General features: G+C 41.1%; 1 protein-coding gene across 8 annotated transcripts in view; it reads left to right on the top strand.

Moving 5' to 3' along the window:
* Positions 1 to 24,735, top strand: part of pbx1a (pre-B-cell leukemia homeobox 1a) — a 54,790-nt gene extending 30,055 nt beyond the window's left edge. The window contains exons 3-10 of one of the 8 annotated variants that reach the window (XM_015956883.3): positions 13,990 to 14,234; positions 16,253 to 16,291; positions 17,299 to 17,489; positions 17,697 to 17,832; positions 18,984 to 19,143; positions 19,882 to 19,994; positions 21,978 to 22,067; positions 24,619 to 24,735. In XM_015956883.3, the coding sequence (XP_015812369.1) occupies positions 13,990 to 14,234; positions 16,253 to 16,291; positions 17,299 to 17,489; positions 17,697 to 17,832; positions 18,984 to 19,143; positions 19,882 to 19,994; positions 21,978 to 22,067; positions 24,619 to 24,711 (1,067 nt within the window). In that variant the 3' untranslated portion in view covers positions 24,712 to 24,735. Of the gene's footprint in view, positions 1 to 13,989; positions 14,241 to 16,252; positions 16,292 to 17,298; positions 17,490 to 17,696; positions 17,833 to 18,983; positions 19,144 to 19,881; positions 19,995 to 21,977; positions 22,077 to 24,618 lie in introns of all 8 variants that reach the window. The other 7 variants (XM_015956881.3, XR_001572813.3, XM_015956886.3 and 4 more) reach the window with 7 other exon arrangements.
* Positions 24,736 to 26,534: the final 1,799 nt, after the last annotated feature.

The raw sequence follows: 26,534 nt of genomic DNA, 5'->3' as shown, positions 1-26,534 counted from the left end.
GATTTGTGCTTCAGTCATTCAGTAACAGTTTCAGAATCAGATAAATATCTGTGATGCTGGAGGATATTTGACGTTGTTTCCATGGTTGCGGTGTTCTGACCACAGCTCTGCTGAGGACACATCTGCACCGAAGCAGCCGAATCCAATCTAGCTTTGAGTCTTTGTGTGGCAGCAGTAAGCATCAGAGTTAAGATAAACTAAAGTTAGTTCATGAAGGGTTATCCTGCATCTACGGTGCATTCTGTGCAGGATGATGAGTTCAATCCATTGAGAAAAGCACTACCCAACTCTCATATTACGGCCCTCATTACAGAAGCAGCTGAACACAAGGGCTGCAGGTTGTTTGAGTGGCTGAGGTGAGTGCATGTTCTCAGCTCAGATAACCAGTGTCAACAAGCTGCATCAATGAAAACATGCTGCCTATCTCCACTCCTCATACACAGCGTGTCATAGGAGAGGAGTACACTCAACGGCATTAGTTTAGGTCTGACTCATGCTTTTGCTGATTAAAATAACCACTTTTTAATGGTAAACTTCAATAAAACATGTTATAAATCTTATTTCTGATTATAATCAGTCATTCTAAATTGTCATGCAGGCTGAACATGAAAATAGTCTCCTACACCTACACCTATCTCCTGCATTAGCTTCTGATAGAAAATAGATGGTGAAACTCTAGGATTTGAAAAGTCTGACAGATCTACGTCACACTGTCACTTAACATTCATGGATTCAACCATCTTGACTAAAGGGGGGAGGCTGTTGTTGTTTTAGCGTCCGTTAACATTAGCAACTCCACCACATGGCAGAACTCCTTCAGGCTCGTGGTATTTGTGGAGATAAAATGTTTATGTTTATGGTTACGTTTATGTATTTAGCAGACGCTTTTGTTCAAAGCGACTTACAAGTGATAATCGGCATGTTGCCCTTGAGGCTAACAACAACAATAACAACAACAACAACTTGAAATCAATCATGGAGAGGAGGGAACAAGGAGTGGACAGTAGAGAGGGGGGACGGGTGCAGGGAGGGTGCTAGTTAAGAAGATGCTCTCTGAAGAGCAGGGTCTTCAGGAGTTTCTTGAAAATTGAAAAGGAAGCTCCTGTTCTGGTAGTGCTTGGAAGGTCATTCCACATTTGTGGAACGATGCATGAGAAGAGTCTGGATTGTCCTGAGTGTGGTGTAGGCACTGCTAGCCGACAATCCAGTGATGACCAGAGCGGCCGGGCCGAGACGTAAGCCTTTGCAAGAGGATTCAGGTAGATGGGAGCCGTACCATCTCGGACTTTGTATGCTAGTGTTAGCAATTTGAATTTGATACGTGCTGCTAGCGGTAGCCAGTGGAGCTCAATGAACAGAGGGGTGACGTGTGCTCTTTTTGGCTGATTGAAGACCAGACGCGCCGCTCCGTTCTGGACCATTTGAAGAGGTCTCACAGTACAGCCTGGAAGACCAGTTAGAAGGGCATGGCAGTAATCGAGGCAGGAGATGACAGTAGATTTCACCAGTGGATCAGTGTTGCAAAGCTAATAGAGTCTGTTTTAAAGTCGCCATTAGCCAATCAGAGGCAAGATGTCCAAATATCAGTTCTGCTACTCTCTCCTCCAGCTGACTTCTCCATCCTCAAACAGGTACACCAGAGCTTTTTTCCCCTTATTCCCCCTTTTTAACTTACATGGCATTCATACTTGAGACCACCTCAGATGTACTAAAAACATGAGTAAAGCTGACCTTTAAAATTTTCAAGCCTTAATGGACATTGGCAAGTTTAAATTAACCAGTGCCAGCATGTAAACTGGGCCAAACACTTCATAATATCCTTTTGTCTCACACGAGTTTCATATATCTGGCGTGTTCTCCATAAGCGAGCAAATCTGTCAGTAAGTCAGTGTATGGTTTGTTTTTAAAAAGGCTTTGTTATCTTTAAGTTTTAAAATGAAGCTTCAACTTTTAGTGCAGAGAAAACGCTGCTTTCATTCCTGACTTCTTATGGTTTCTCATGTAAATGACATTTAGCACGTTCACACTGGTGCATGCATTAATGCATTAATTGCTCCCTTCTATATGCCTTATTTTGTAGTTAGGGGCAACATGACATATTCTCATTAAAAAACACATTCCCTTAGTTTATAGTTACACACACACACACACACACACACACACACACACACACACACACACACACACACCAGTGCTGATTGACAGCAGGAGCGCCTTCTTACCCAGTATTCTGCTACAGTGGGACGATCCCAGCAGCGTGTGATTAATGACGTGAGCTTTATTTTCTACTGGAGTGGTAGGCCTGCCAGCCAGGCCACTTAGACTGCTTGGACCACTACCTCAGCTGTAAACACACTCTCCCTGTCTGACTCTTGTGTTCCTACGTCTCACTCTCTCTGCCTGCAGGCTCTGTTTCGTCACTTTCGCTGCTACAGCTCCTGCTAAAGCTCTAAATTGTTGTCCCAACGTGACCCACCTCCAGCACACGTTTCGACCTCTCATGGCAAACATTAGTCTGATTTTATTTGCATCAGTTTTGCATGGGAACAGGTACGGCGCGGGAAAGAGGCGCTTTTGTTTGTCTTGTAGGTGCTAATGCTTTGTTTATGCAAAAATGTCAGCACTTTATCTTTTTTTCAAAGCAAACAGTCAGTTTTGATTTGTCCATATCACCAGGAAACTGACTGCTGTTTTTATTTTTGCCAAAGTGCTTCTGTAAGGTTACATTATTGATGGCACATTTAAGTTCTTTGTAATAAGTAGATTATTCACTTCTGTGTTTTATTTGTAATTTGTTCTTTGATCAATTTAACTTATTTGTTGGGTAGTGACACCAGCTCATACACTGGCATGTGATCAGCTTCTATTATATTATAAAAATCAATTGTTGGATGTTTTTTTAAGGTGAATCAATCAATATAATCAATACTTTTAATGTGGTTTCTGGTGGGAATAAATGCCTTGCAAGTTATGATCGGGGGGAAAAAGCTCCGAAGCACCTGGATCAGCACGGACAAGTCTGCTGCCGCAGAGAGTGGCAGCAGACGGCAGGTCTTATTTCCTGATATTTATGTTTATGTTTATATTTATGACTTACAATTATTTTTTAACCTATAGGGCATGTTGTGATCTGTGGGGGAAACCGGAGTACCCGGAGAAAACCCACGCATGCATGGGGAGAACACGCAACTCCACGCAGAAAGGTCACAGCCGAGTTTCGAACCTGCGACCTTCGTGTTGCGAGGCAACAGTGCTAACCACTGCGCCACCATGCAGCCCAATATTATTTGGACATCTCGCCTCTGATTGGATAACAACAACACAACTCTACCACTGTCTCTGTTTGCTCTGCAATGTGGATGTTTTATCTCTACAAATAACACAAGCCCGGAGGAGCTTCTGCCATGTGGTGGAGTTGCTAATGCTAACAGTTAGCTTCTGCTATACAAGACGTTCAATGCTGTTTTATGGACTCTAAGACAAAAAGCAGCCTTCTCCATTGCGAGTCAAGATAGGTGAGTCCAAACGACCGCTCGACGTAGATCTGTCAAGCTTTTCAAATCCTAACATTTCACCGTCTGTTTGCTATCAGAAGCAAACGCAGAGATAGGGGTAGCAGACTTTGCCAGCAAGAAAAACTCTAGTAAATTGCCCAAAAAACTTGTTCTATCACTTTAGTTATGAACGTAAAACTTCCATGTTTCTGATGACTCCAAATAAACTGAACATCTTTATATTTCTTAAAAAAAATCCAACAATTTTGTTATTGTTTTCTGACATTTTACTGTCAAAATAACAGTAAAAACTAACGTGCAGAATAACTGATCGAATCAGCCTAACAGCGTTCTGCTTCCTAGTTGGTACTTAATTTTAATGTGCAGCAACAAAACAAACCAGGTATAAGGCATCAATTATGCTAATGAGCCCCACAATGATTGTTTTTATTGACACATTAATGTAGAAGCATTGTTTTGAGGTTGTTAAATTCTGAGGTGGAGACAATTTAACAACTTCTTAACTTTTACAAGGTCTTTTTATCAGTAAAATGCATAATTTATGTTCAAGATGTGTTTAAAATGTGCTATTTGGGTAATTATCTTTTTTATAAACTTCTTGTTAATAAAAGCAAAATAATTGCTGCCTAACTGGAGTAAAAGGTGTGCAGGAGCATGTTTTGTGCACCGTTGCCCTCGAAGCTTTAATGACATTTTGCACACCGAGACAATAAATTGATATGATCTTTTTCAGGTTTGTCATGGGACAACAAAAGTGCCCCTTGTGTTGATGAAGGGTGTGAGCTGAGCTCGTGGAAGGCTTCAGGGTTTGCTTCAGACTGTTGTTGGACTCATAAAACCTCTGAATCACTTTTACAAATGAAGAACATTAACATTTGTCACAGCAGACATTATCTGTTAGCTCATGCCATCCGTCTGAGTCCGGCTTGATGTGCGGTTAATGTATGTACACACAGATGCTGCGATTGGGTTTTATCTATATATAGAGAGGACAAGAGGATCATATCTATTTACAGAAGTCATATGGCTAACGTCATTATCATGCCTTTCAAAGCACTCAGTGACCACTTGTGCTTTACGGACAAAAGCATCGTCATCATGAGAGATATCGCTCTATGTGGATGTCAGATGCATCGTGGGATAATCAAAGTAATATTAGGGGATAGTACTGACTTTGTCATATGACTCACAATAAACTCTCTCCTTTATGTTGGCAACGACAAGATTGTGAACATAAGGGGTTCAGGTTTGATCTCTGGCGACGGTTGTGTGAAATTCATGTTGTCTTGTTGTCAAGAGGAGCTGAGCACAGCGAAGCAGAACCACAAGCACTCTCGTCTACGAGCAGCCATATGGCGGCTTGTCCTTGCATGCTAGCTTAAGGGAGCCTTTCTCCCAGAGATGGAACCGTTCTGTTCGGCCAGGAGCCTAGGTTAGCCTTTTGTGTTCATTAGACCATGCCCCCTATCACCCATCTGCGAGTGCCGCAGGTCCCAGCGGCTTTCCTTGTCCCGGGAAAGACCTGCCCTGTCCCCCGATCTGCCTCCCCACTTGTCAGAAAGCCCGCCCAGTACTTGTGCAGTCCTGCGCCGTGCCTCCAGATGTAGCTTAATTTACTGCGACTCTGCTAATTGCTGTAATTAAGGATTAATTACTGTTAATTACCTTCGCATAAACTCATCAACAGTCAAAGAGCGGGGCCTTATGAAATGTGCCACATGCAGGAACACACACCATGGGCACTGGGGCGGGGGGGATTGTTTTACTGGACCTTTTGTTTCATGGTTTGTCCTGCTGCACTGGGAGGACTTGTCGGACAACAGCTAGGGCAGGACATTAACTAGCGTGGACCGTGTCCTCTTGGCTCCTGACACTTCACACATCATCTCCTCACCAACTGTCGACCAGGACAGCGTCCCTATGCTGGCTGTCATTTGATTAGAGGAAGCCATTTACTTACCCCAAGTAGACAACTATGGAAGCCTTTTCAGTGCAGCTAGATGGAACTTTTCTGTTACAGAAGTACAGCATTCAGACCGTGTGATGCAACAAATGTTTGATTATGTTTGAAGTTGGCATGAACTTTTTATTTTTAGCTTCTTTTTTCACAAGCTTGAATTAAGGCTAATGGAAATTGTGAAAAAAGCTCAAGGAAAAGAATAAAAGCCCTCTCTGTTGTTGATTAAACCAGAAATGTGAAGAAAATGATCTGATAAACACCGGTGACTGCTGTAGAGTCCTTTGACCTCAGAGTCAAGGCTGATTGAACACACTGAGGACAAAAGCCAGATGTTAGCTGGTGTACAGTGTGTGTGTGTGTGTGTGTGTGTGTGTGTGCGTGCGTGCGTGCGTGCGTGCGTGCGTGCGTGCGTGCGTGCGTGCGTGTGTGTGTGTGTGTGTGTGTGTGAGAGTGTGTGTGGGTGGGGGTGGGGGGTGGGGAGGATGCCCTGTGGTAAAATCTGTAGAAATGCCATTTTTTTAGTGTCTAGTGTCCAGATTTATACAGAAAGAAACTGCACAAATACTTATAAAAATCACCTTAATGATAGAAATATGTGACATTTTGATCCGAAAGGCTAGATTCACTTACTGAAAACGATCAAAAAGCCTCACATATGATTGTAAAACACGCTCTTACTGTACACATCAGCACATCTACAATGAAATATTGGGTGAAAGCAGCCTGACTATTGACCTAGGCAGGCTTAGTTGGTGTTTTCAGTATGGAAGAAATAGTCTTACCAGAATATGACTTTTTATTGACATTTTAGACAGTAGAATTTTTACAGATGAAGATTTTTGCTGGGTCATTTTAAGTAAAATAATTACATAATTTATATTTCTAAGAGTCTAACAAAACTCATTTTGGTGAGCCAGATTTTCTGCCATGTTCTAGTTGCTTAGTTTCACCTGCCCTCTTACTGAAGAGGACTTCCACTTTTCCTTCATTGTCTTCCTCCGAAGACGAGCTTCCGTCCACTGGATGAGCAACATGAAAGCTGCATTCCCTAACCCTCTTCAGCTGATGTCATGTGCTTTTCTTAGAACAGAACAAACTAGATCCATCTGCTGTCCGCGTTCTCTCCTCACGGCTCTTCTTCCATGGGATGCTTGTACGTTTCTTTCAAACTCCACTTTTAAAATTAAAAATTAAGACCCTCAATGCACGGCTCCAGCCATGGCATGCTCAGCTGTTATATTTGGTGAGTGTCATGCATAGTTACTTCTAGGTTTTGCCCTAAAGCACTGATTGTGCCACCATACTGTCACGTAAAGGCAAACGTCTCAAACACAGTTTCAGATTTGAAACGCGACTGCTCCTGCTGTGTGTTTTGTTGACTTGGTGTCTTCCTTTTAAATGGTCCTCTCTCTGTAGAGACGGCTTTGTCTCTGCCTGCAGTCTCCAAGCTCGTGACCACACCTCAGCTGTTCCCAGATCAGCCTGGAGCTGGTTAAACCGCACAAGTTTGATTCAGTCAATGGGATAAATATATTTTAAGACATTGTAAGAAAGACAGACAGCCGGAGGGGTGGGTGGGGGGGGGGGGGGGGGGGGCAAATGCATTGCCTACTTGGAATAATGAATTATTTTAATGAAGGTTTTGAAAAGGAAGTGCTCTGTGTTGGTGGCAGGGCGGTGCTCTGGATGGTCTTCTCCTCTGGCGCTGGCTGCCTCATTATCAGGCCAGCCCCTCAGGCCTCAAACTGGCCTGCTTAAGCCTCAGATGATGACGATAATTACCGTTATTAGGAGTAGCTGCAGGGGGAACTTGCTCTGAAAAACACCAAGCTGAGTTTTTGCTTCGCTCGCCATCGCCGCCGCTGACGATCGCCAGTTGGAGAAAGCCAGGGAGGGAATGAGACAGAGGTAGAGATGGGAAAAAAAGGAGGGGATGAGGGGAGCGGCCACCAAATCCGCCTAATGTGACGCCTGTCAGCTCGTCTCCCACCAGCTGTCACCTCCCAAATGCATTGGGGTTCATTTTTTTAATTGACACCTCACTTTCCTATTCCATTTCTATTTTTCGCCTTTCATTCTCCCTCCATCACTCTCATCCCTCCTAGCCTGAACCATCCACATCTCCTCATCTGTGCCTGTCTCTTGCTAGTATTTCTTTGGTGCTTTTTCCTTGTCCTTGGTAATCCCCATCCCCCCACCCAGTTTCAGATACAACACTTCAACTCTGCCCCCTTCCTGCACATGATACTCAGATGGCTGATAAAACATTAAGCTGCTTTTGAGTTATTTTATGAGTTCGCCCTTGTGTGCTGAAGCTTCCCATTATCGGATGATGTTGGGCCCCAGAAAAGTTTACCGCAAATACAAGAGCGGTCACAAACCTTGTGTTTACAACCCATTGAAACAACTGAACAATGTTCTTTAAGTGTAATGATAGTGATCTGTGAAATTTAAGGATGCTGTTGTGTTTAAATCTTGTTTCATGGGTGTTTTTAGCTCTTGCGGAAGCAACATTAACCAATGCAGAACTAAAGAGTTACTAATAATTAACATATTCTGATGCATGGTGTTAAAATCTTTGTTTAGTAATCCAGTTTTTTTGTTAGGCAGCAACACATTTCTGCTCAGTAATAGAGACTTTTCACCAAAAACAAAAATCAGCTTTGTTCTTTCTTATGAATGTAGTCACTTCTTTCCAGAGAGTCGGTGAAGAGCCGTGTGGCTGTGGGAGATGCTCGGATAATGTTCAGTGTATTTTTTTTTGAGTATATGGATAGGTACAGACATTACTTTAGCTCAGGGGGATGTGACGTGGCCGTGACTCGTTTCTCAGACAATGCTTTTATTTTTGAAAAAAATTGAGACTCGAGGAAGTGCGGTTATTTTGGCAAGGTTTCTGTTTAAAACAAGCCAGATTGTTGAAATAGAAATATTTCACAGCAGACATCCTAACTCAAGATATAGAAAGGTGCACTAACGAGAGCTGCGTTTCATTTCTGCAGCTGTGCATGCCGGTGGTTATGTTTAATTGCTTACAATCTGATGTGACTCTAAGTGGAATGCAGCCCATATTAATATGCCTGTAGGCCTCTGCTGCAGTTAAAGTGGCTTTAAACTGTTTCCGGTGTCTCCGTCCTTCTGGTTGAAAGTGGAACTACAATGTCGCAAAAAAGCTTGCTGTAGCTAGCGCTAACAACAAGCTAACATTTACATGAGCCATGGCTTACTAAATAAGCCACAAACTAAAATTATCCACACTGTTTTAAAAAAGTATTAATACTTACAAGTTCAGTAGCAACAAAGCTAGGTCACTATCAGTCCATGATTCCATATCCTCCTTCAGCTTCCAAATGAGTGTAGACCACACCGATTTTCACTCAGATTTAGCTATTGCTTCACTTCCAAAAACAGAATTCTCTGACTTTTACTCCAAGACTCCACCATGATGCCAACAAAAAAGCAGACATATCTTTATTTTTCTTGTGATTCTTATTGAAGGTTGGCAAACTGAAAGAAAAAAAAACTAACTGCTAGCCTGTTAGTAGCTACCAGCACAGAAAATAGCTAACAGCCATTAAGCAGGTAAAGAGCACCCCCTAGGGCACCTACTCGCTCTACAAAACTGTTAAGCGCTGTTTCTGGTCAGCAGAAGACTGCAGAGCAGTGTAGCTTGTGAAGTTGTTAAAGTTTACTGCCAGCACAATCACTGAATCCCACTTTTAAAGCAGGGTTTCCCTCAGCGCTTTATAAGCTTGGCAGCCCGCCAGGCTTTGCTTGGCCACCTGCCAGGCTAAGCGTCATGCCCCGCCCCCCTCCCCAATCCTACTGCGTCCGCTGACATGAATGGCGCAACAAAACTAGAGCCCTCCATCAACTGATACTGGTGAAGAGCACGCACAGCCCCCCCACCCCCCACCCCCACCCCCGTTGAAGCCAGGCTTAACTCATTTTCTGGGGGAAACCCTGTAAAGGAATTGGTTAAAGTGTAAAAAAAAAACTGCTTAGTGTCACAACATAGATGCAAAACAAGTGACGAAGAATTTTATCCAGAAGCACAAAAATGAAGCCTAGAATCTGCATTTTTGTTGTCTTTTTTTGTTCTTTTAATATGAATAAAGCCAAAAGTTAGGATACTGTTGTAAACTAAAAAGTAGTTAAAGACTGTAGAAGAAATATTCATTCAATAATCATCAACTTCTGTTTGAGATAGTAAAGAATTTCAGGTTTTATTTATAATGTGTGGAGAAATAAATACAAGTTGGACCTATGATAATACAAAGATGCATATCTAAGTGTGTGTGTGTGTGTGTGTGTGTGTGTGTGTGTGTGTGTGTGTGTGTGTGTGTGTGTGTGTGTGTGTGTGTGTGTGTGTGTGTGTGTGTGTGTGTGTGTGTGTGTGTGTGAAATTACAGACACTTTTTTAGACTGAGTAAAAGTTTATCCAGTATTTTTGGAATAAAATTCAATTATATTTGAATTTATTGTTTGTTTGTTTTTCTGTATGTTTGTGTTTGTTTTAAACTGTATGCTCTTCTTTCAAACCTCCCACATGATGGTCTGTGTTTGGACTAGATTTAAGTAGATATCTTTCAGCTTTCACACCAGAGTTCAAATTTTATACATTAGAAAAAAAAAGTGACTCCTCTGGACGTTTTTCTCCCTTGGTTGCACTCATAGCCACGCCTTCTGCTGTAGGCAACAAGCTCTAATAAAAAGAAAGATGAATGAATTGGAGCAACACTTATTTGATTGACTGTTTATTGTCTGGAATTGTGTTGAAGGAGTGGAGTACAGCATTTGTTCATGAGTATTTAAAACATAGGAAAATGTAGCTTTGGGAAACTTTTTCATCAACTTATGAGAACTTTGTTCAGCTGTCAGCTAAATAAGAGTTATAGAAATATTTTAAATGGATTTAATCATCGTTTGTGTTTTGCTGCATTCCCAGAATGTTACATTCCTGTCCTGATGAAACCAACCTTCATCTAGATTAAATACGCTTTGTTTATGTGAAGTGATGTGATGAAGACTGCGTTATCAGGGTTGGATCACATGCAGATGAAGGCAGGAGCTGAACTCGTGGAAGGATTGTTGAGGGGTGGAGGGGGTGGGAGGAGGGAGTTTGTATTAGTGATACTTGTCATGTCTGCTGTAAGTCACGCTGCTTTTTTCAAGTTCCCAGGTTGTTGTTGTTTTGTCTCAGAATGCTGTGTGGCAGGGATGAATGGTGGTGATGTTACATTATCATGCGGCTGTCGCTTTCACTCCTGCTGACTGCTCTGTGACAGGCCCACACGCACACACGCATTTGTGTCAGGAGCAGGCCTGATTTATTAACTGCTGAAACGCTAGATGACGTGTGCCCACACAATCAATAGAGAGCACAGCCACTGCCTGGTCCTCTCTGGGGTCATGTGATGTGGACGAGAACAAGGAAAAAAGGACGCAAGAACACACACACACGCAAACGCACACATATCTACACTACAGTGCTGCAGAGTGTATTGCATTACTGTATTGATGGGAAATGGATCCAGTCCAGTGTTTGCTGCTTGCTGCCAGTTAGAAGCAGAAGGGATAAACTTTCATCATGACTGTCAGGCACATCACTCCTGCCTTGTTTGATTTTAAATCTTCCAGATTGTGACAGAACGCTCCAACATCATTAATTAAACATGTTTTAATTTGAAAGCGCTCATAGGGCAATACGTTGGATGTCTGGGATTGTTCACAAAAGCGTGAAGCTTCATGTTTTTGTGCAGATTTGACGGCTTTTTCCAGAGTACTGATGGAAATTTCCAAAACTCGTATCTCACTGGGCTGTGGCGGTTGGTGACAGCATTCAATAAAGTGTTTCAGATCTGTCTCAAAAACATTTGCAATCTCCACATGTGAGTCTCTCAGGGCCTCACTCTCCTATCGTGGGAATTTTGAATACATGATTTGCAAACAAAATTTGCCCCTAAACATATGGAGCTAGGATTGGGACAATATTACACGTGACTTGTACCAAGTTTTGTAACTTGTAACATGTTTTATAAATGTAACTTTCATTTTGTAGCATGTAATTCACATTGTGTAGCACATACCTTTTGTTTTGTAACATGTAACTTTCATTTTGTAGCATATAATTCTCTTTTTCTTGCGTACCAAAAGTTACTTACCACAAAATGAGAGTATTGGGTTACAAAATGGGAATTTCATGCTACAAAACAAAGGTTAGGTGTTAGAAATGTAAATTATATGCTAAAAAACAAAACTTACAGTTACAAAACTTGGCACAAGTTACATGTAATAATGCCCCTATCCTAGCTCCATATAAATATCCATCGACTTGTCGTAAGCGCCTACCTGTCTCCATTCGTTCTCAATTCAGTTTCGGAAAATGCAACAATTTTGAGACAACTTTGGGAGGGCTCAGTGGGTACGTGAATGAAATGAGACGTCCTTGAGACAGTTATTGTACCCTTCACGAGACTAGACATGAATAAAACTTGAAAATGTCCTCACAATTTAGTGTCTCTAGAATCATCTCCAACCGGCTCAGCTCAGTAATGCCTCACAGGAAGTAAAACAGCCGAAATGAACTTATAAAAACAAAAGGCCTATTCTGAGAAGCCCATTCATTATTCAGAAATTGTTGATGATTCATTTTTAATTCCTTTCCTTTTCGGGTTTAGTGGACCACATCTCAGGCACAAAAGGAAGGAGAAAAGAGGAAGGAAAGGGGGAGGAAGCTGCTGCAGCAGAGAGAAAGAAGTGTGTGTGTGTGTGTGGGGGGGGGGGGGGGGATTGTGTCCTCTCATTGTTCAATTAAGTCTGTCGGTAATGATCAAGATGAGATGATGGCCGTCTTCCTTTTATAGATACTAATCTGTGGCTGTCAGTGAAGAAAGACAATCAGAGAGCGGCATGGAGCCTTTGTTACTGCAATAGACTGTAAAATGTGTTTAAAAGGTTTTTGGTGTTATTGTGCTGCGTGTGATTTATTGTAATAGAGGGCACTTCCCACTGTCAGGTGATTACGTTAATGTATAGTCCACGGTTGCAAGGTTCACAACGAGCACTCTGACTGGCATTGAGGTCTAATCGATTTGGTTGCTATTACTGAACAGAAATAAATAATGCTGATGGCTGTGGTTAGGGTAATTATGCCACAGCACAGTGAATTGTTTGATTTTCCTTATTAATTGTATTTATTTAATCCATTTCATGCTTTTAGTTGTGCACTCGGGGACCTGGAGAGGGAATGAATAAATCACTCTTAGGCTCATTAGATTCCCCCCTCTGGTCGGGACGTGCCACTATTTTGTCAGGATCAAATTGGCGTGTGTTATAATTTCCCGCTGGTGTGATTCACATGGAAACATTTTTCCACATATTCATCTACTAGCCCACATGCACACACGCCCTCACACACGCATGCACACACGCGCCTCATCTGAACTCCTGACCTTTTCCAGCCGTCTGATGGCCATTGACATTTGCCTCTTGAGCGGAGCTTGCTCATGTTTTGGAGCTGATGGGAATGGATGATGTTGCTGGAGGAAGAGGAAAAAAGGAGGAGGAATGGTTAGAGGAGGGGAACGTGTTGGAAAGAAGGGGGGAGCCGCCCAGTGCCTGGAATCCATCTAGACCTCCTGCTCGACAGAAAGGTCACAGGGCGACTGAGCCTTACATCGTCCTTACAAAAGAAGCCATGGCGGGTTTCCCGCCCTGTCGTTTACTCTCACCGTCTAGCAGTAGAAGAGAGGAGCTGCACACGGGTGGCTCTGTGATGGATGTGTGAGGCAGAGGGAGGCAGAGCCAGGTTTGTCTTTGTCCTTGAAGACAGTGGATGGAACAGAGGGCTGCACCTGATCGGCTGTTTCCAGCACCTCTGAGGAAATCAGGACGATCTGCTTCTTTACCAGAGGGAGCCTTCTGGTGGCAGAAAGAGGCAGAGCAGGAACAATCATCCTCAAGCGGTCACTGGCCTCACTTTTAGGTGGTTCTGTCTGATATGAGAAAGCAGGGGTTTGTTATTTAATACAGAGGCGCCTGTAAATGACCAGATTTGACTTTTTTTACTTGTCTACTTTATTTATGGCCACATTTTGTTTACCTGGAACCTTGTTTCACTCTTTTTGAGCCAGATGTTTTTTGTGTAAGTAAAACTGTTGTATTTGTGTTTTGGGATCAAAGAAGCCATCAGCTCAAAATCAAACAGCGGCTATGGATGCAGGGCGCAGAGAAAGAGTCTTTTGGAGGTCTTTGTTAATTTTCTCGTGAATTAATAGCGTGAATCGATGAAATTATCATTTTATGGTCTTGCTGAGGTGCCAGACTCAATGAGAGCTGCAGATTTTTACAACACAGGCTTGAACTTTTATAACGACGGTCATATTTTAAGAAGTTGCAGGCAGAGGCGGTAATACTCTTCTGTCTTTTATTTTTTTAACCTTTGTACTTTGTCAGTTCAAAGACGTATCTCTAGAGTCGTCGTGTTTATGTCGTCCTGCTTGTCCTCTGCAGTGCTCAGTATCCGCGGCGCCCAGGAGGAGGAGCCTCCGGATCCTCAGCTGATGAGACTGGACAACATGCTACTGGCAGAGGGCGTGGCTGGGCCGGAGAAAGGTGGCGGGTCGGCGGCAGCTGCAGCCGCCGCAGCGGCCACTGGTGGCGTTGGCGCCGACAACTCAGCAGAACACTCCGATTACCGGGCCAAGCTGTCTCAGATCCGACAGATCTACCACACGGAGCTGGAGAAGTACGAACAGGTGAGGGTGAGCTCCTGCATTTTATTTGATGCTCATGAACCAGGCGTCAGTTTAACCTGTTAAACCCTAAAGTTTCATTCTTATATGAGTGTTTAAACAACGTCATCCTAAAAACCTCAGGCTGTTATTTATCCCTCAGCCTCCAAAGCAGACAGAAATGTAAAGTAATTCTCTTTTTCAGAGTTGAACTTCTCACATCCATCAAAATAAGTAAAATATCGCCTTTGGCTGTTGTTCATAAACATTTTCTCTAAAAGATCAACTGTCAGATGTCTCAGAATTAATGACATGATATAAAAGGCACACGTGTTGCATCATGTCTGAACGGGAACGATGTTGCTCCCAGTCTGAGGTGGATAAACACAAATAAGCTGCCTTAATTTCTTATTGAATAAACCCCATATATTTATTTTTTGAGTTTTATTTTAAAGTCCACATGTAGGCAAGTCCAATGAGCTTCATTTACCCTCCTAAAAGCAACTTTTTTCATTATTTCTTGACAGAATATAATGTTTTTGCCCCATTTATTGTATTTATTTTTGATTTATTAAAGGTGTGGTTCGCTGAAAACCCATTTTTAATGATTATTTCTGATTATAATCAGTCACTCAGAGTTTTTCATGCAGGCTGAACATGAAAATAATCTCCTACACCTATCTCTTGCATTATCTTCTGAGTAAAAATCTGTTATTTGAAAAGCAGAGCTGTGCCACACAAGCTACGTTTACATGGACACAAGTAATCAGAATGAATGCCCCATCAGATAAAAAATTCTTAATGCAAACATGTCATTCGGAATATTCTGATCCGATACGGCCCGACTGGAATGAAATTTTACTCCAATTGAGAGAGGTGGATTTGTTTGATTATCATTCCGATTGACGTCTATGTACACACCCATTTGGATTGGTGGAGCAAAATAAAGCTCACCGCTCATGTCTGCAACTTCAGCGTGACGTCTTTCCGACTTTGCAGATGCTCAGGACAAGTCGAAAACATGGCGGGAGGTAAACAGAAGTTATCCTGCTCTCCTCTCCTGTGGAGGAGAAGCAGTAGTGTTACGTATGAGCCTGTAGCTTAGTTAAAGTGATCAGTTAAAACAAAAGAATACAGGTAAAAATGCGAACAAGGTCCGTAATAGAGGGGAAAAACATAAGTCAATGGACAAAGCCAGAGAACAAGGAAATAAAATGCAAGGAGAAAGACGTGCAAACAAGATGACATTTGTTTACAATTTTTTTTCGGCAAAGACAACTCAGTACATGCTCATCTTATTATATTCACGGCATGATTGGATCTTTTCAGTTAGCGTCCATGAAACAGAGATTTGAATTGGATTTGGGGGAACTTTGGCGCATGTAAACATAGCTTTTGTCACTTACCCTTCCATCTTGACTCATGACAAGGGAGGCTGTTGTTGGTTTAGTGTTCAAGAAACAGCAGCAAACGTCCCTATTAGTAGAAGCTAACAGTTAGCATAGACGTGAAACTCTAGGATTTAAAAATCCTGACAGATCTATTTCACACCGTCACTTAACATTCATGGACTCACCCATCTTGACTCACTACGGGAAAGGCTGTTGTAGTAACGCCCAGTAATCAGCAACAAACATCTCGGCTAGTTTAAGCTAACCGCCTTAGCAACTTCTCCAGCGGACGGGAGAAGCTCCTCCAGGCATGTGTTATTTGTGAGAGTAAAACAAGTCAGTGGTATTCATGTTGCTGTTATTTGTTCTGAGGCGAGATGTCCAAATATCAGGAAATAAGACTCCAAATTCTGTTGTCTGAAGCTCAGCTGTGATGTGGGTTACTGGTAGTTCCTGGAAATAGTGCACTAGTATATTTTTCCCTCCCGAGAACCACTTACAAGGCATTTGTTTCTACTAGGGACCACTGCAAATGTACTGATTAAGCAAGTGATCCACACCTTTAATTATAAAAACAAAAAAATGTCTTTGTTTGATATAATACATGCTGTTAAGTGTTAAAATAACCCCAAAATGTGGTTTTTATCTCAGTGGATACGAAATCTGGGTAAAGACAAAGCTTCTAATGAGGTAATTTTTGATTAATATTTGAAAAATATTTCCCAATTATCTGCTGATGGTCAAAGGGTGATGCTATTGTTTCCCAACAGCCCTTTTTTTAAATTTATATCACATATTTGGAAATAACATCTTAAAAACTGAGGAAATATATGTAAACTGTGAATTACATGGAACTTAATTGTGAGTATGACGGTCTGACTTTCCTAAAAACTGCACGTACAGGTCGACGCCTGACAACGCGAGCTATCAGAGACTCCTTTAGCAGCCAAGCAGCCATTATATCAGTCACACCCCAGCTCTCTTCCAAAGACTGTAACATCTTGTCATTCCCTCGGAAGTCAAAGCGTTCCGGGTTTGTCATCTTCTCCGAGGAAGGCTAGTCATCGCTAACTGTCACAGTCGATATACACCTGAGCATTTTTGTGTCACCACACTATGTACACCCCTGCGTGAGTCTGAGTGAGCAGTGTCTGGCGTGTGCGTGCGAGCAGAACGGCTGCTCGCTGGATCACTTTGACTGACGTAACCCCGGTGTTGACAAGCAACAGACACCTTGACTCTGAATGCAGTCATATCCAGTGACTGATTCCGACGCAGAAAGAGGTAGACGGAAAAGATGGAGTGAAAAGAGAAGGAGACAGTTTAAACCTCTTGAACGTGAACGGGACTGAAAGCCTGCTGTCATTTTAGATTTCTCTTCACTTGTCACATTTTCTCTCCCATTGAAGAGAAGTCTTTTTAATATTCAGACCACCGCAAGTATCGCTGCCTCCTCCGCTTGCCGCATTTGTTTGGCTTGAAACAGTGGGCTGCATCTGCTGCTTTAATTCAAACTATTCTTATTACCTCTAACACCACCGCTGTTACACACGTCAGCGCCGCCCGCGTGAAGTCAAGGCCCACCAGCGAAGCTGCAGCATCCACAGAATCCAATTTCACCCTTTTGTTCTGTCTGAAGCTGTCGAGCCTCGGCGATAGTTTTTCTACTTATGAATCCTGTCTGTCTGTGCACCCAGGCGTGCAATGAGTTCACCACCCATGTGATGAACCTGCTGAGGGAGCAGTCTCGAACACGACCCATCTCGCCCAAAGAGATTGAGCGCATGGTCAGCATCATCCACCGCAAGTTCAGCTCCATCCAGATGCAGCTGAAGCAGAGCACTTGTGAGGCCGTCATGATCCTGCGCTCACGCTTTCTCGATGCCAGGTCTGTTCCCGCCACCAGTCACTCAGATTAATCCCTTAAATTTCCAGGTTTAATGAACGCAATGGGGTTTTGTCCCATGGGCGGGATGCTGGAATGCTAAGGCGTTAACTCATAACATTTAAGCCCGACTTTATGTGATTTAACAATCCTTATATATATTTTTTTATAAAAGTGGAAGTTAAGGGTTTTTTGTCTCTTTCTATTCAGACGGAAGAGAAGGAACTTCAACAAACAGGCAACGGAGATCCTGAATGAGTATTTTTACTCTCATCTCAGTAACCCTTATCCAAGTGAGGAGGCCAAAGAAGAGCTGGCCAAGAAATGTGGCATCACGGTGTCCCAGGTAACCAAAAAACCGATCCACCTTCACTGGTTTCCTGTGGCAACACTCATGTCTACATCAGCCATAATGCCACATTACAATTTTTCATGTAAATCTCCAAAACATTTAATACATACAAATGTCTCAATAAGCCAAGTCCAAGCAAAAATAAAGTATTGGTGATATTTTTTTCCAGCTTTTCCATTTCTCAAATTTTTATTCACTTACAAAAAAAAGGAAAGAAAACAGCAAAAGAAACTTATAAGAAGTCAAGTTATGTGTTGACCATCTTGATTTTATTGCAAATGATTCAGTTTATTTACAATTAAGTTATAACTTAATGAAAATAAGTAACAAGACTTCAGATTACAAATGAGATGTGCTCGTAGATTTTGCTACGTTAAAATAATTGCCTAACTTTATTTTACCATTATTTTTTAAGAAGCCCAAATTATTCCCTTTTAGATGTTCTAAGCCTATGAAACGTACTTTATCATTTGATTTAATTTGATCAGCTGCATGTTTAGAATGATGGGACTAATCTGCTACAAATGTCTTGGTAACAGTTTACAATAAGGGTCCCTTAATTAATATTAGTGCATTATTAAGCAGTAATAAACACAGGATCCTTTTATTAACATCACCATTATCGTTAACTAGTAAGTGTACTTAAGGTTGGGGCAATGGGCCAGGAGTCTGCTTAGCTATGCATTACATAATATGGTTAAGCAGTTGTTAATACCTTATTTAATACTTCATCAATGCTTAATAATGGATTGAGTAACGTTAATAAATGGACCTGTTTTTAAAGTGTGACCCAATCTTATATGAGACAAAAGACTTGTGGATGTGGTCAGTTTTGCAGATTATTTGCTAATCCGTAGGAAATGCAGCACATGGACCATCCATGAGGCTCTATTCATTTTGAATGTTTCATAGTTTGAAAATCAAGTGTTAATTGTTTTTAGAGGAATGTTGTAGATCTATAATTCGAAGCCCTACAAATGGCCAGACTACTGCTTAGAAATGTCTCCATAGCCACAAAACACATTTAATCCCTCTGGGATCAATGAAGTATTTTTGAAACTGACTTTGAAAAGCATCTGTTCTAAAAGACTTTAATCATGGCTTGATCTGGTTTAATTTCACTGAGATTGCTGCTGTTGTTACAGGTATCAAACTGGTTTGGGAATAAAAGAATCCGATACAAGAAAAACATCGGGAAGTTCCAGGAAGAGGCGAACATGTATGCAGCGAGGACCGCAGTCAACGCAACCAGCGTGTCGGCTCACGGCAGTCAAGCTAACTCCCCATCAACCCCCAACTCAGCAGGTGAGATTTGGACTCTGGATTATTTTGATTTTCTTTCCTTTAATCCTAGACTAACATGTACAGTTATACTCTCAGAAGACCGCAGTCTCTGGTGATTTTCTCCCCTTGTTCTCCTTTGTCTCTCTTACCTTCTCTCTCCCTCTCTGTCTTATTGACCTCTTTGGTCTTGTGGACGTTAATTTTTCCTGCTTCTTGTCCGGTTGACCTCGTGTATGCCATTAAGCCGCTCAGAGGGCAAGCGGAGTCTTTTGTCATATAGAGACTTTGCAACTGTATTGGATTAGGACCGGGTGTTGAAATCAAGTTACGCCATGGTCTCTTTACATCTGGGGAGCTGGGGTCCATTAAAGGACGAAGACGATTCTTTGGGTCTTCCTGCACATCAATTATGACTTCCTTAATGAAACACTAGCTGCATAGACATTTAACAGTAATATAATCTATGAGCCTTGTTTGACTTAAGCAGCTTAGTAATGAGAATCTGTCTCTTCAGCCATGTTGGTGCATTTTTTTCATTTTGCATCTACAAATAGAATAATGTTGATCATCTTATGCAACTTTTGGGTGAAAAAATTGCTTCTTTCATGTTTCATGCGATTGATTTTAGGAAATGTTGCCAACTTCTCAAGCTAACCCTCTCAAGGCTCTTTCGCTGGTGCATGATCACTTTAACCCCTTTCTCTGTCCTTCTGCTTGTCTCTTCTCTTTCTTCTTCTCCGCCTCTCTATGCATTCTCAGGTTCTGCTGGCTCTTTTAACATGTCAAACTCCGGAGACTTGTTCATGAGTGTGCAGTCCCTCAATGGGGACTCGTACCAAGGGGGGCAGGTTGGGGCCAACATACAATCCCAGGTAGGCGCCTCTCCAAGCTTAGCACCACACAGGAGCGAACGCTGACAAAAGTCTTGAGACAGTCCGAGACATTATTTGGCTGCTGACCAGTACGAGGGACTAGCTTGGCCTACACGCTGAAAACGGAGGTTACTCATAGCCTGAAGCTTCCCACTAATGTAGATATCATTGTCAAGCCACGGTTGAATAGACGACGGCAGACAGTTTTGGAAACGTTGCAATGCTCATCAGCACCCCTGACATGAGTTCACATAGCCACCGGTGTACTGTGGCTCTCCGACCTTGCCCCAGCAGACGGCTACGACCACCTCGGTGTTGCAACTTTCACCAGAGATTAGGAAATCACCACCCATGGTGAAATTCTCCTCCAGTTTTAATGCTTTTAGCATCATTTCTTTATCCCACCGTCCCTCCTTTTCAATTCAGATCAGCTCTGCGGATGCTTTAGGACGTTCATGAATATGCAGCAGGGACAGCGCTTATATTAGGTAAAGATGTCTTTGGGGGTTTGCTTTTAAATAAATAATGAAAAAAAAGTTAAACTTGCTGGAAGTGAATCCCTCAGAGGTTTACATTTATAAACTCTGGCAAGAAACATTTGAATAATGTGACTTCTGATATTAAACCATCCTTTCATGACATTTAGTCTAATTTTGATGCATACTTTCAATTAAAATACTTAATAAGGTTTTATTTGAACATAATAGAAACTCAAAACAGAAAAAAACTGTTTCTTCTTCATCATTCTCTAAACATGTAAATATTGTTGAACCATTAACGTTTGTAAAGGATAACCAGGCATGCACAAAAACCGATATTCAGCAGCATCGGGATAATCTGCATCTCAACGTGTTCCATGAATGCATAAAAATATGTGCATTATTGTTATAATATAAAACATTTCCTGGTTTATGAACCAACCATCACTAGTATTAACAGACCTCTTAATTGGAGTTTTTACCATGACATGCGAGGTCCCCCAAGGCTCTTGGGCCACTGCTCTTCAATCGCTACATGTCGTCAACCCCCCCCCCCCCCCCCCAAATAAAAATATTTCCTATCATAGTTATGCAGAGGACACCCAGATCTACCTAGCTCTATCACCTAGTGACTGTGGTCTTGCCTTGCATCCAGAATCGTAACTTTTAAGTCAATCAGAAACTTAAAAACCATCTATCCTGTTATTTGTAGTTGTTTAAGAGAAATCTGAATCAGCAAAAATTGGTATCATCCTAATAACTATAATTGGTGCCTCTTTGGTAAAAACTTGTATTTCTGTTAAAGCTCCTGAAGCTGTTTAACATCACACTACAACTGATATTTTACTAACATAAGTAGATCAGCTGCAAGCAAGGCATGAAGCGTAAATGTGGGACAGCAGTAGCTCTGGAGGTGAGGGGCGTTATCCAGTAATCGGAAGGTTGCAGGTTTGATCCCGGCTCTGACCAGAGAATGCTGCTGTTGTGTCCTTGGGCAAGACACTTAGCCCGCCTTGCCATCTGGTGATGATTGGAGGGATGTGGCACCTGTGTTTGGCAGGCCTCGCCTCTGTCATTGCACCCCAGGGCAGCTGTGGCTACATCGTAGTTCATCCCCACTTGTGTGAATGAGTGTGTGAATGAGTGAATGACTGATTGTGTTGTGAAGCATCTTGGGGGGTTGTAGAACCCTAGAAGGCGCAAAATTCTTTTATTTGGTATGTTTTGATTACATTTTTTATGTGACTTTTCATTGAAACCAAACAATAATTCAAACTAATCTCAATTCAATACAAAACTTTAACATTTGCTTAATTTTCATCCTTTTGTCCTTTTGCTTAACCCATTGTCTAGCTTGTATTAGCAGCCAAATTCATTGTTTGTACCCTTTTCCTGTTTATGATGCCCTTTTGTTATCATGGTGACCTTTTTCTGTGCATTTCTGTCTTTGTTACTCAGAGCTTTTGTCTGACCGAGCCTTTTGTCTTTGTCCCCGCTGTTCCAGGTGGATACCCTTCGCCATGTTATCAGCCAGACCGGAGGATACAGTGACAGCCTTGCAGCCAGCCAGATGTACAGTCCACAGGGCATCAACGTAAGACCTGTAAACAATCTCCTTCTCTTCTCCCTAACATTTCTGTTTGATGTGCTCTTTTGCAACTGTTCACTCAGTTGCAGCATGTGGATGATTCGGTATAAGTGCAGATGTGTGTGTGTGTGCTACTGAGCCTGAGCTGGACATGCTCCTCGCACGTCGCAAAGCATTAGCACTAGAGTGGCACCTGCAGCTGACAGAATCAAATGCACCTGTGTCTAATCCCTTATTGGCCTCACAGGATAATTCATGAAAATAGTAACTTTCAAACCTGATGTCCAAAATAAAGCAAATTTTTCTAATCGTTGTTTAAAAAAAAAAAACTTTTCTGCCTCACTCGTCCAAGGCCAAAAACAGTCGTCCAGATCTACTTTCAGGGCGGGGCAGGCAACACTGGAGGCAGCGTGTTAGCATGTAGATCCATAGCGACAGGCTGCGCGGGGCTGAGCAGAATCAATACGACAGTCACAGGGACAGAAGGAGCGGGGCTGTGGGCTAACAGTCCAAGCACATTGGCCAGATCAGTCATCCACAGGAACAGCAGCACTGACAGCCAGGCCTGCAACACCCCTTTGTTGCTAAAACAGGAGCATGAAAGCAGCAGACTTTCTGCAAACACGTTCGTCTTGGAGTCGTTTAATGAAATGCACCACGATTAATAAACGGAAAATAAAATCTGAGCTGATTTACTGTCAAATGTTCTTTTTTCCCTGTTAATGTGAATAATAGTACTTGCATCAACAGATAACAAGTTAGAAAAAAATATTTAAAATGAGCTACATATTCAAATTTAAGCATTATGCATTTGAATATATGAAAAAAATTCTTTTTATATTTTAGGAAACAAAATGGAGCTTTCATTGTTCTTTAATAATAAAATATATAAAACACACTCGTCATAAAGATGTGTGTTTTAGTAAATCTCATGAATAACTTCTGGTATTTATAGAGCCCATATTATGTTTTTTTCTTTCCTCTCTAAGATTTACTGACTGAAATCTTGTGGTTCACCTCTCCATCTTTATCCTTGAACAGCAATTACACCCCTTAAATTGCTCGTGGGTGTCGCCTCTCTCAGAGCCTGGAAATGTTTTTTTTATTTTTTTTATTTTTTTCATTCTTTTTGCCTCTGAATGAGATGACAGACGGTCTTTACGGCAAATAACAGGGTTTGGAAATAAGAGGCTGCCAAAGCACATTCCCACCGCTCGCTAATAGCGTGAAAATTGCAATTAATGTCCTAAATGGTCTTTAGTCGACCTTTTATCACCATTTGAGATGGCTTCCATTTTAAAGGGCTTCATTTTATTGTGGTAATTTATTCTTTTATCAACCATCTCAGGGGTATATTCCGAGATACATGAAAGCTCTGTGTAGTCTGTGTTTCATCTCCTCTGTTTATCTCTTGTTGATGTCAGTCGTGCGGAGGGAAAGTGAGAGAAGTGGCACCAGAAGACCCTTTTAAAGTCTCACAGCTTTGCAGCTGATTTGTCTTTAAGGGGGTTTGTTGCACACACGTGTGCTGTTGAGAAAATCTTTCATGTTTACTTTAAAGTTAAGGATTTACCTTTTTATCTGAACTAAAAATAATTGTTCTTAATCTATTAAAACAGCATCCACAACCGTGCTAGTATGCCACCTTTCATTTATTTCAATTAAATGCTCCTGTTGCTGAACAATTCTCACGTTGTTTTCCATCGGGTATTTTCAGCCGTATGTGAGAGCAGTTTAAAATGGTAAACGTGGTTTATAAATTAGAATAAAAATAATAATTACAGTCAATTTCTAAGTGTGTTTTACCTGTTTTGTTACCAAACTGAGAACCTAGTTTTGTTTGGGAGGATATTTGATGCTTAAGATGCATTAAACAATTTAAAAGGTTAAAGTTCATGTTTTTAACATGTTCAAAGTAACACTGAACAACTATTTTAAAATCTTATTTCTGATTTTAATCAGTCACTCTAAGTTTTTATGCAGGCTGAACATGAAAATAGTCTCCTACACCAATCTTCTGCATTAGCTTCTGATAGAAAGTAGATGGTGAGATGATAGGACTTGAAAACCTGACAGATCTATGTCACACAGTCACTTCACCTCCATGGACACACCCATCTTGACTCACAGCAGAGAAGGCTGTTGTTGTTTTAGCATCCAGGAAACAGCAGAAAATGTCTTGGCTAGTAGACACTAACTGTTAATATTAGCAACTCCACCACACGGCAGAACTCCTCCAGACTTGAGTTACTTGTGGAGATAAAACACCAATGTTGCAAGTCAGTGGTAGAGTCGTGTTGCTGTTATCCAGTCTGAGGAGAGATGTCCAAATATCAAGAAATATGTTTCCAAAACCTGCCATCTGAAGCTCACTTCTATAATAGTGCACTAGTGTTTTTTGCATTTCGTGCATTTAGAAGTTAATCCAAAGATAAATTAATTGCCTTTTTTTTAAACCTAACAAGAAATATAGTGAATAAAATATTCCAGTCTGTTGTTATCTTGACTTAGAAACTTGTTCTGTGTTTAAAATTTTGCTCAAAATTTTTTTTTACAGACAAACGGCGGCTGGCAAGATGCTCCTACTCCTTCGTCAGTGACATCGCCCACAGAAGGACCTGGAAGTGTTCATTCAGATACTTCCAACTGAACACATCCATCTCTACACCTCATCCACAACAGAAGAAGAAAACAAAACAACAAAAAATGTAAAGAAACACATGGACTGATGTTGTTCTTCGCAGTATTAAAACAAAGGAATTCACTTTTCTAAGGTTTCCTGTGAAATCCTAATCTAAAATTAAGATAACGATGTTTCTCAGCTTCTAACTTTGGACTTTTGGGATACAAACGAGAAGTTTCACAATAAAATAAAAAACATCAACGCTGAAAGAGAGTTTGTACAGATTTCACATTATAATCAGAGGGCTGGGGTTTACTTATCCACTCATAGTTTTCACTCAATATGATGAAATAAGATAAAGTAGATAAATAAATTCATTGGCTTACCTGAAAATACTTCATTCTACCTCTCAGCCACCAAGAAGAGTTGAAAAAAAAGAAATAAGACAAGAAAAACTGTCAGTGAGCATTTTTTGTTTTTGTAAAAATGAAACTTTTTTGTCTTTGCAAGCAAGAGGCACATTTCCTTACATTTTGTTGTCTCTCACCTACTCTATGGTATGCCATTTTAGACTTAAATATTGCTCAGTTGTTTACAATGTGTGCTCGATTAAAGTATGTCCATCCTCCCCTTTCTGTCTCCGACGAGTCAAAACTGAGTTCTGTCAGGAGATTTTTACCTCTAAGGTAACCCTGTGAAGTATGTTATCTGTAAAACAATAAAATAAATACTTGTCATCAAATCAGACAAGCTTGACATCCTTCATTAAGGTGCCGGAGATGTTGTATCATGCTGTTGCAGCATAGTCTGACACAAATACACCTGATTTATTGTCATAATTCTGCAAATTAAAGTTTCTGTTCACTTGTTTTGGGTTGTTTTTCATCATGTCTACAGATGAATTTTTCACATTGCCAAAATGTTGAATTATTCAAAGCCAAAAAACAGGAATTTTAACAACACTGTTTCTTTCTCTACTCCTTTAAACTTTAAAACCCCGAAGCATGAAAAAAAAATGCTGAAAATTATAAATTTTTTACAGTGATTTGTTTATAGGCTAAAGTCAATAAATCAATGACAATTTTATTATGTAGACATACAATATTACAACAAAAATAGCAAAAATATAATTGGCACTTGTGTCCTGCAGTACTAAAATTTCCACAAGGATGCAGAAATAGCTGTAAAGGTTTGAGGCTAATCCTGTTAAAAGAGGTAGATGTTTAAGAAATGTAGAGATATGTGTAGCATATAAGATCAAGTTGGCTTTAAAGGGTTAAATAATTTCATTTTGCAGGCGATAACGTATTTTTATTGCTTAAAGGAGAAATATGTAAGAATTCTACAGTGAAAAAAATCAGACAACAGTCTTATGTCTCAATCATATTGGAAGGGAGGTTACATTGAAACAGGTTTAATTCTCAGCCGGCTGGGAAGTTGTCAGTTTTGTCCTTTCAAAAAAAAAAATGAAAACGAAAGATTGACGTAGTTACTGTTTACAATCTGTGCGTTTGAGGTCACTATGTCTCTGGCAAGCTAACGCTGCAGCATCAGCAATTGAAATATGACACCAGCAGACAAAAAGCTCCAGAATTGTTTAAAGAACTGAAGCCAGAAAACAGGAGCAACCCAGAAGTTATTTCTCATACATCTAAGAAGCCACCGCATCTTTTTGTTTTGCTTTAATATCAGGTGAAGCAGCCTAGATGCTAACAACGCTAACAGTGAATTAGAAGCTAATAGTCGGCTCTAAAAATATGTCAAGGTACTTTTTCAATTACCAACAATGCAATATTAAAGTGAAATGTGTGTGTGTGAAGTGAATAATGAATCGATCGTGGCGTTTTACT

The sequence above is a fragment of the Nothobranchius furzeri genome, chromosome 11 (assembly GCF_043380555.1).
Source record: "Nothobranchius furzeri strain GRZ-AD chromosome 11, NfurGRZ-RIMD1, whole genome shotgun sequence".
NCBI lineage: Eukaryota > Metazoa > Chordata > Actinopteri > Cyprinodontiformes > Nothobranchiidae > Nothobranchius > Nothobranchius furzeri.
Note: the sequence above shows the minus strand (reverse complement) of the source record. Positions and strands in the feature narration are given on the sequence as shown.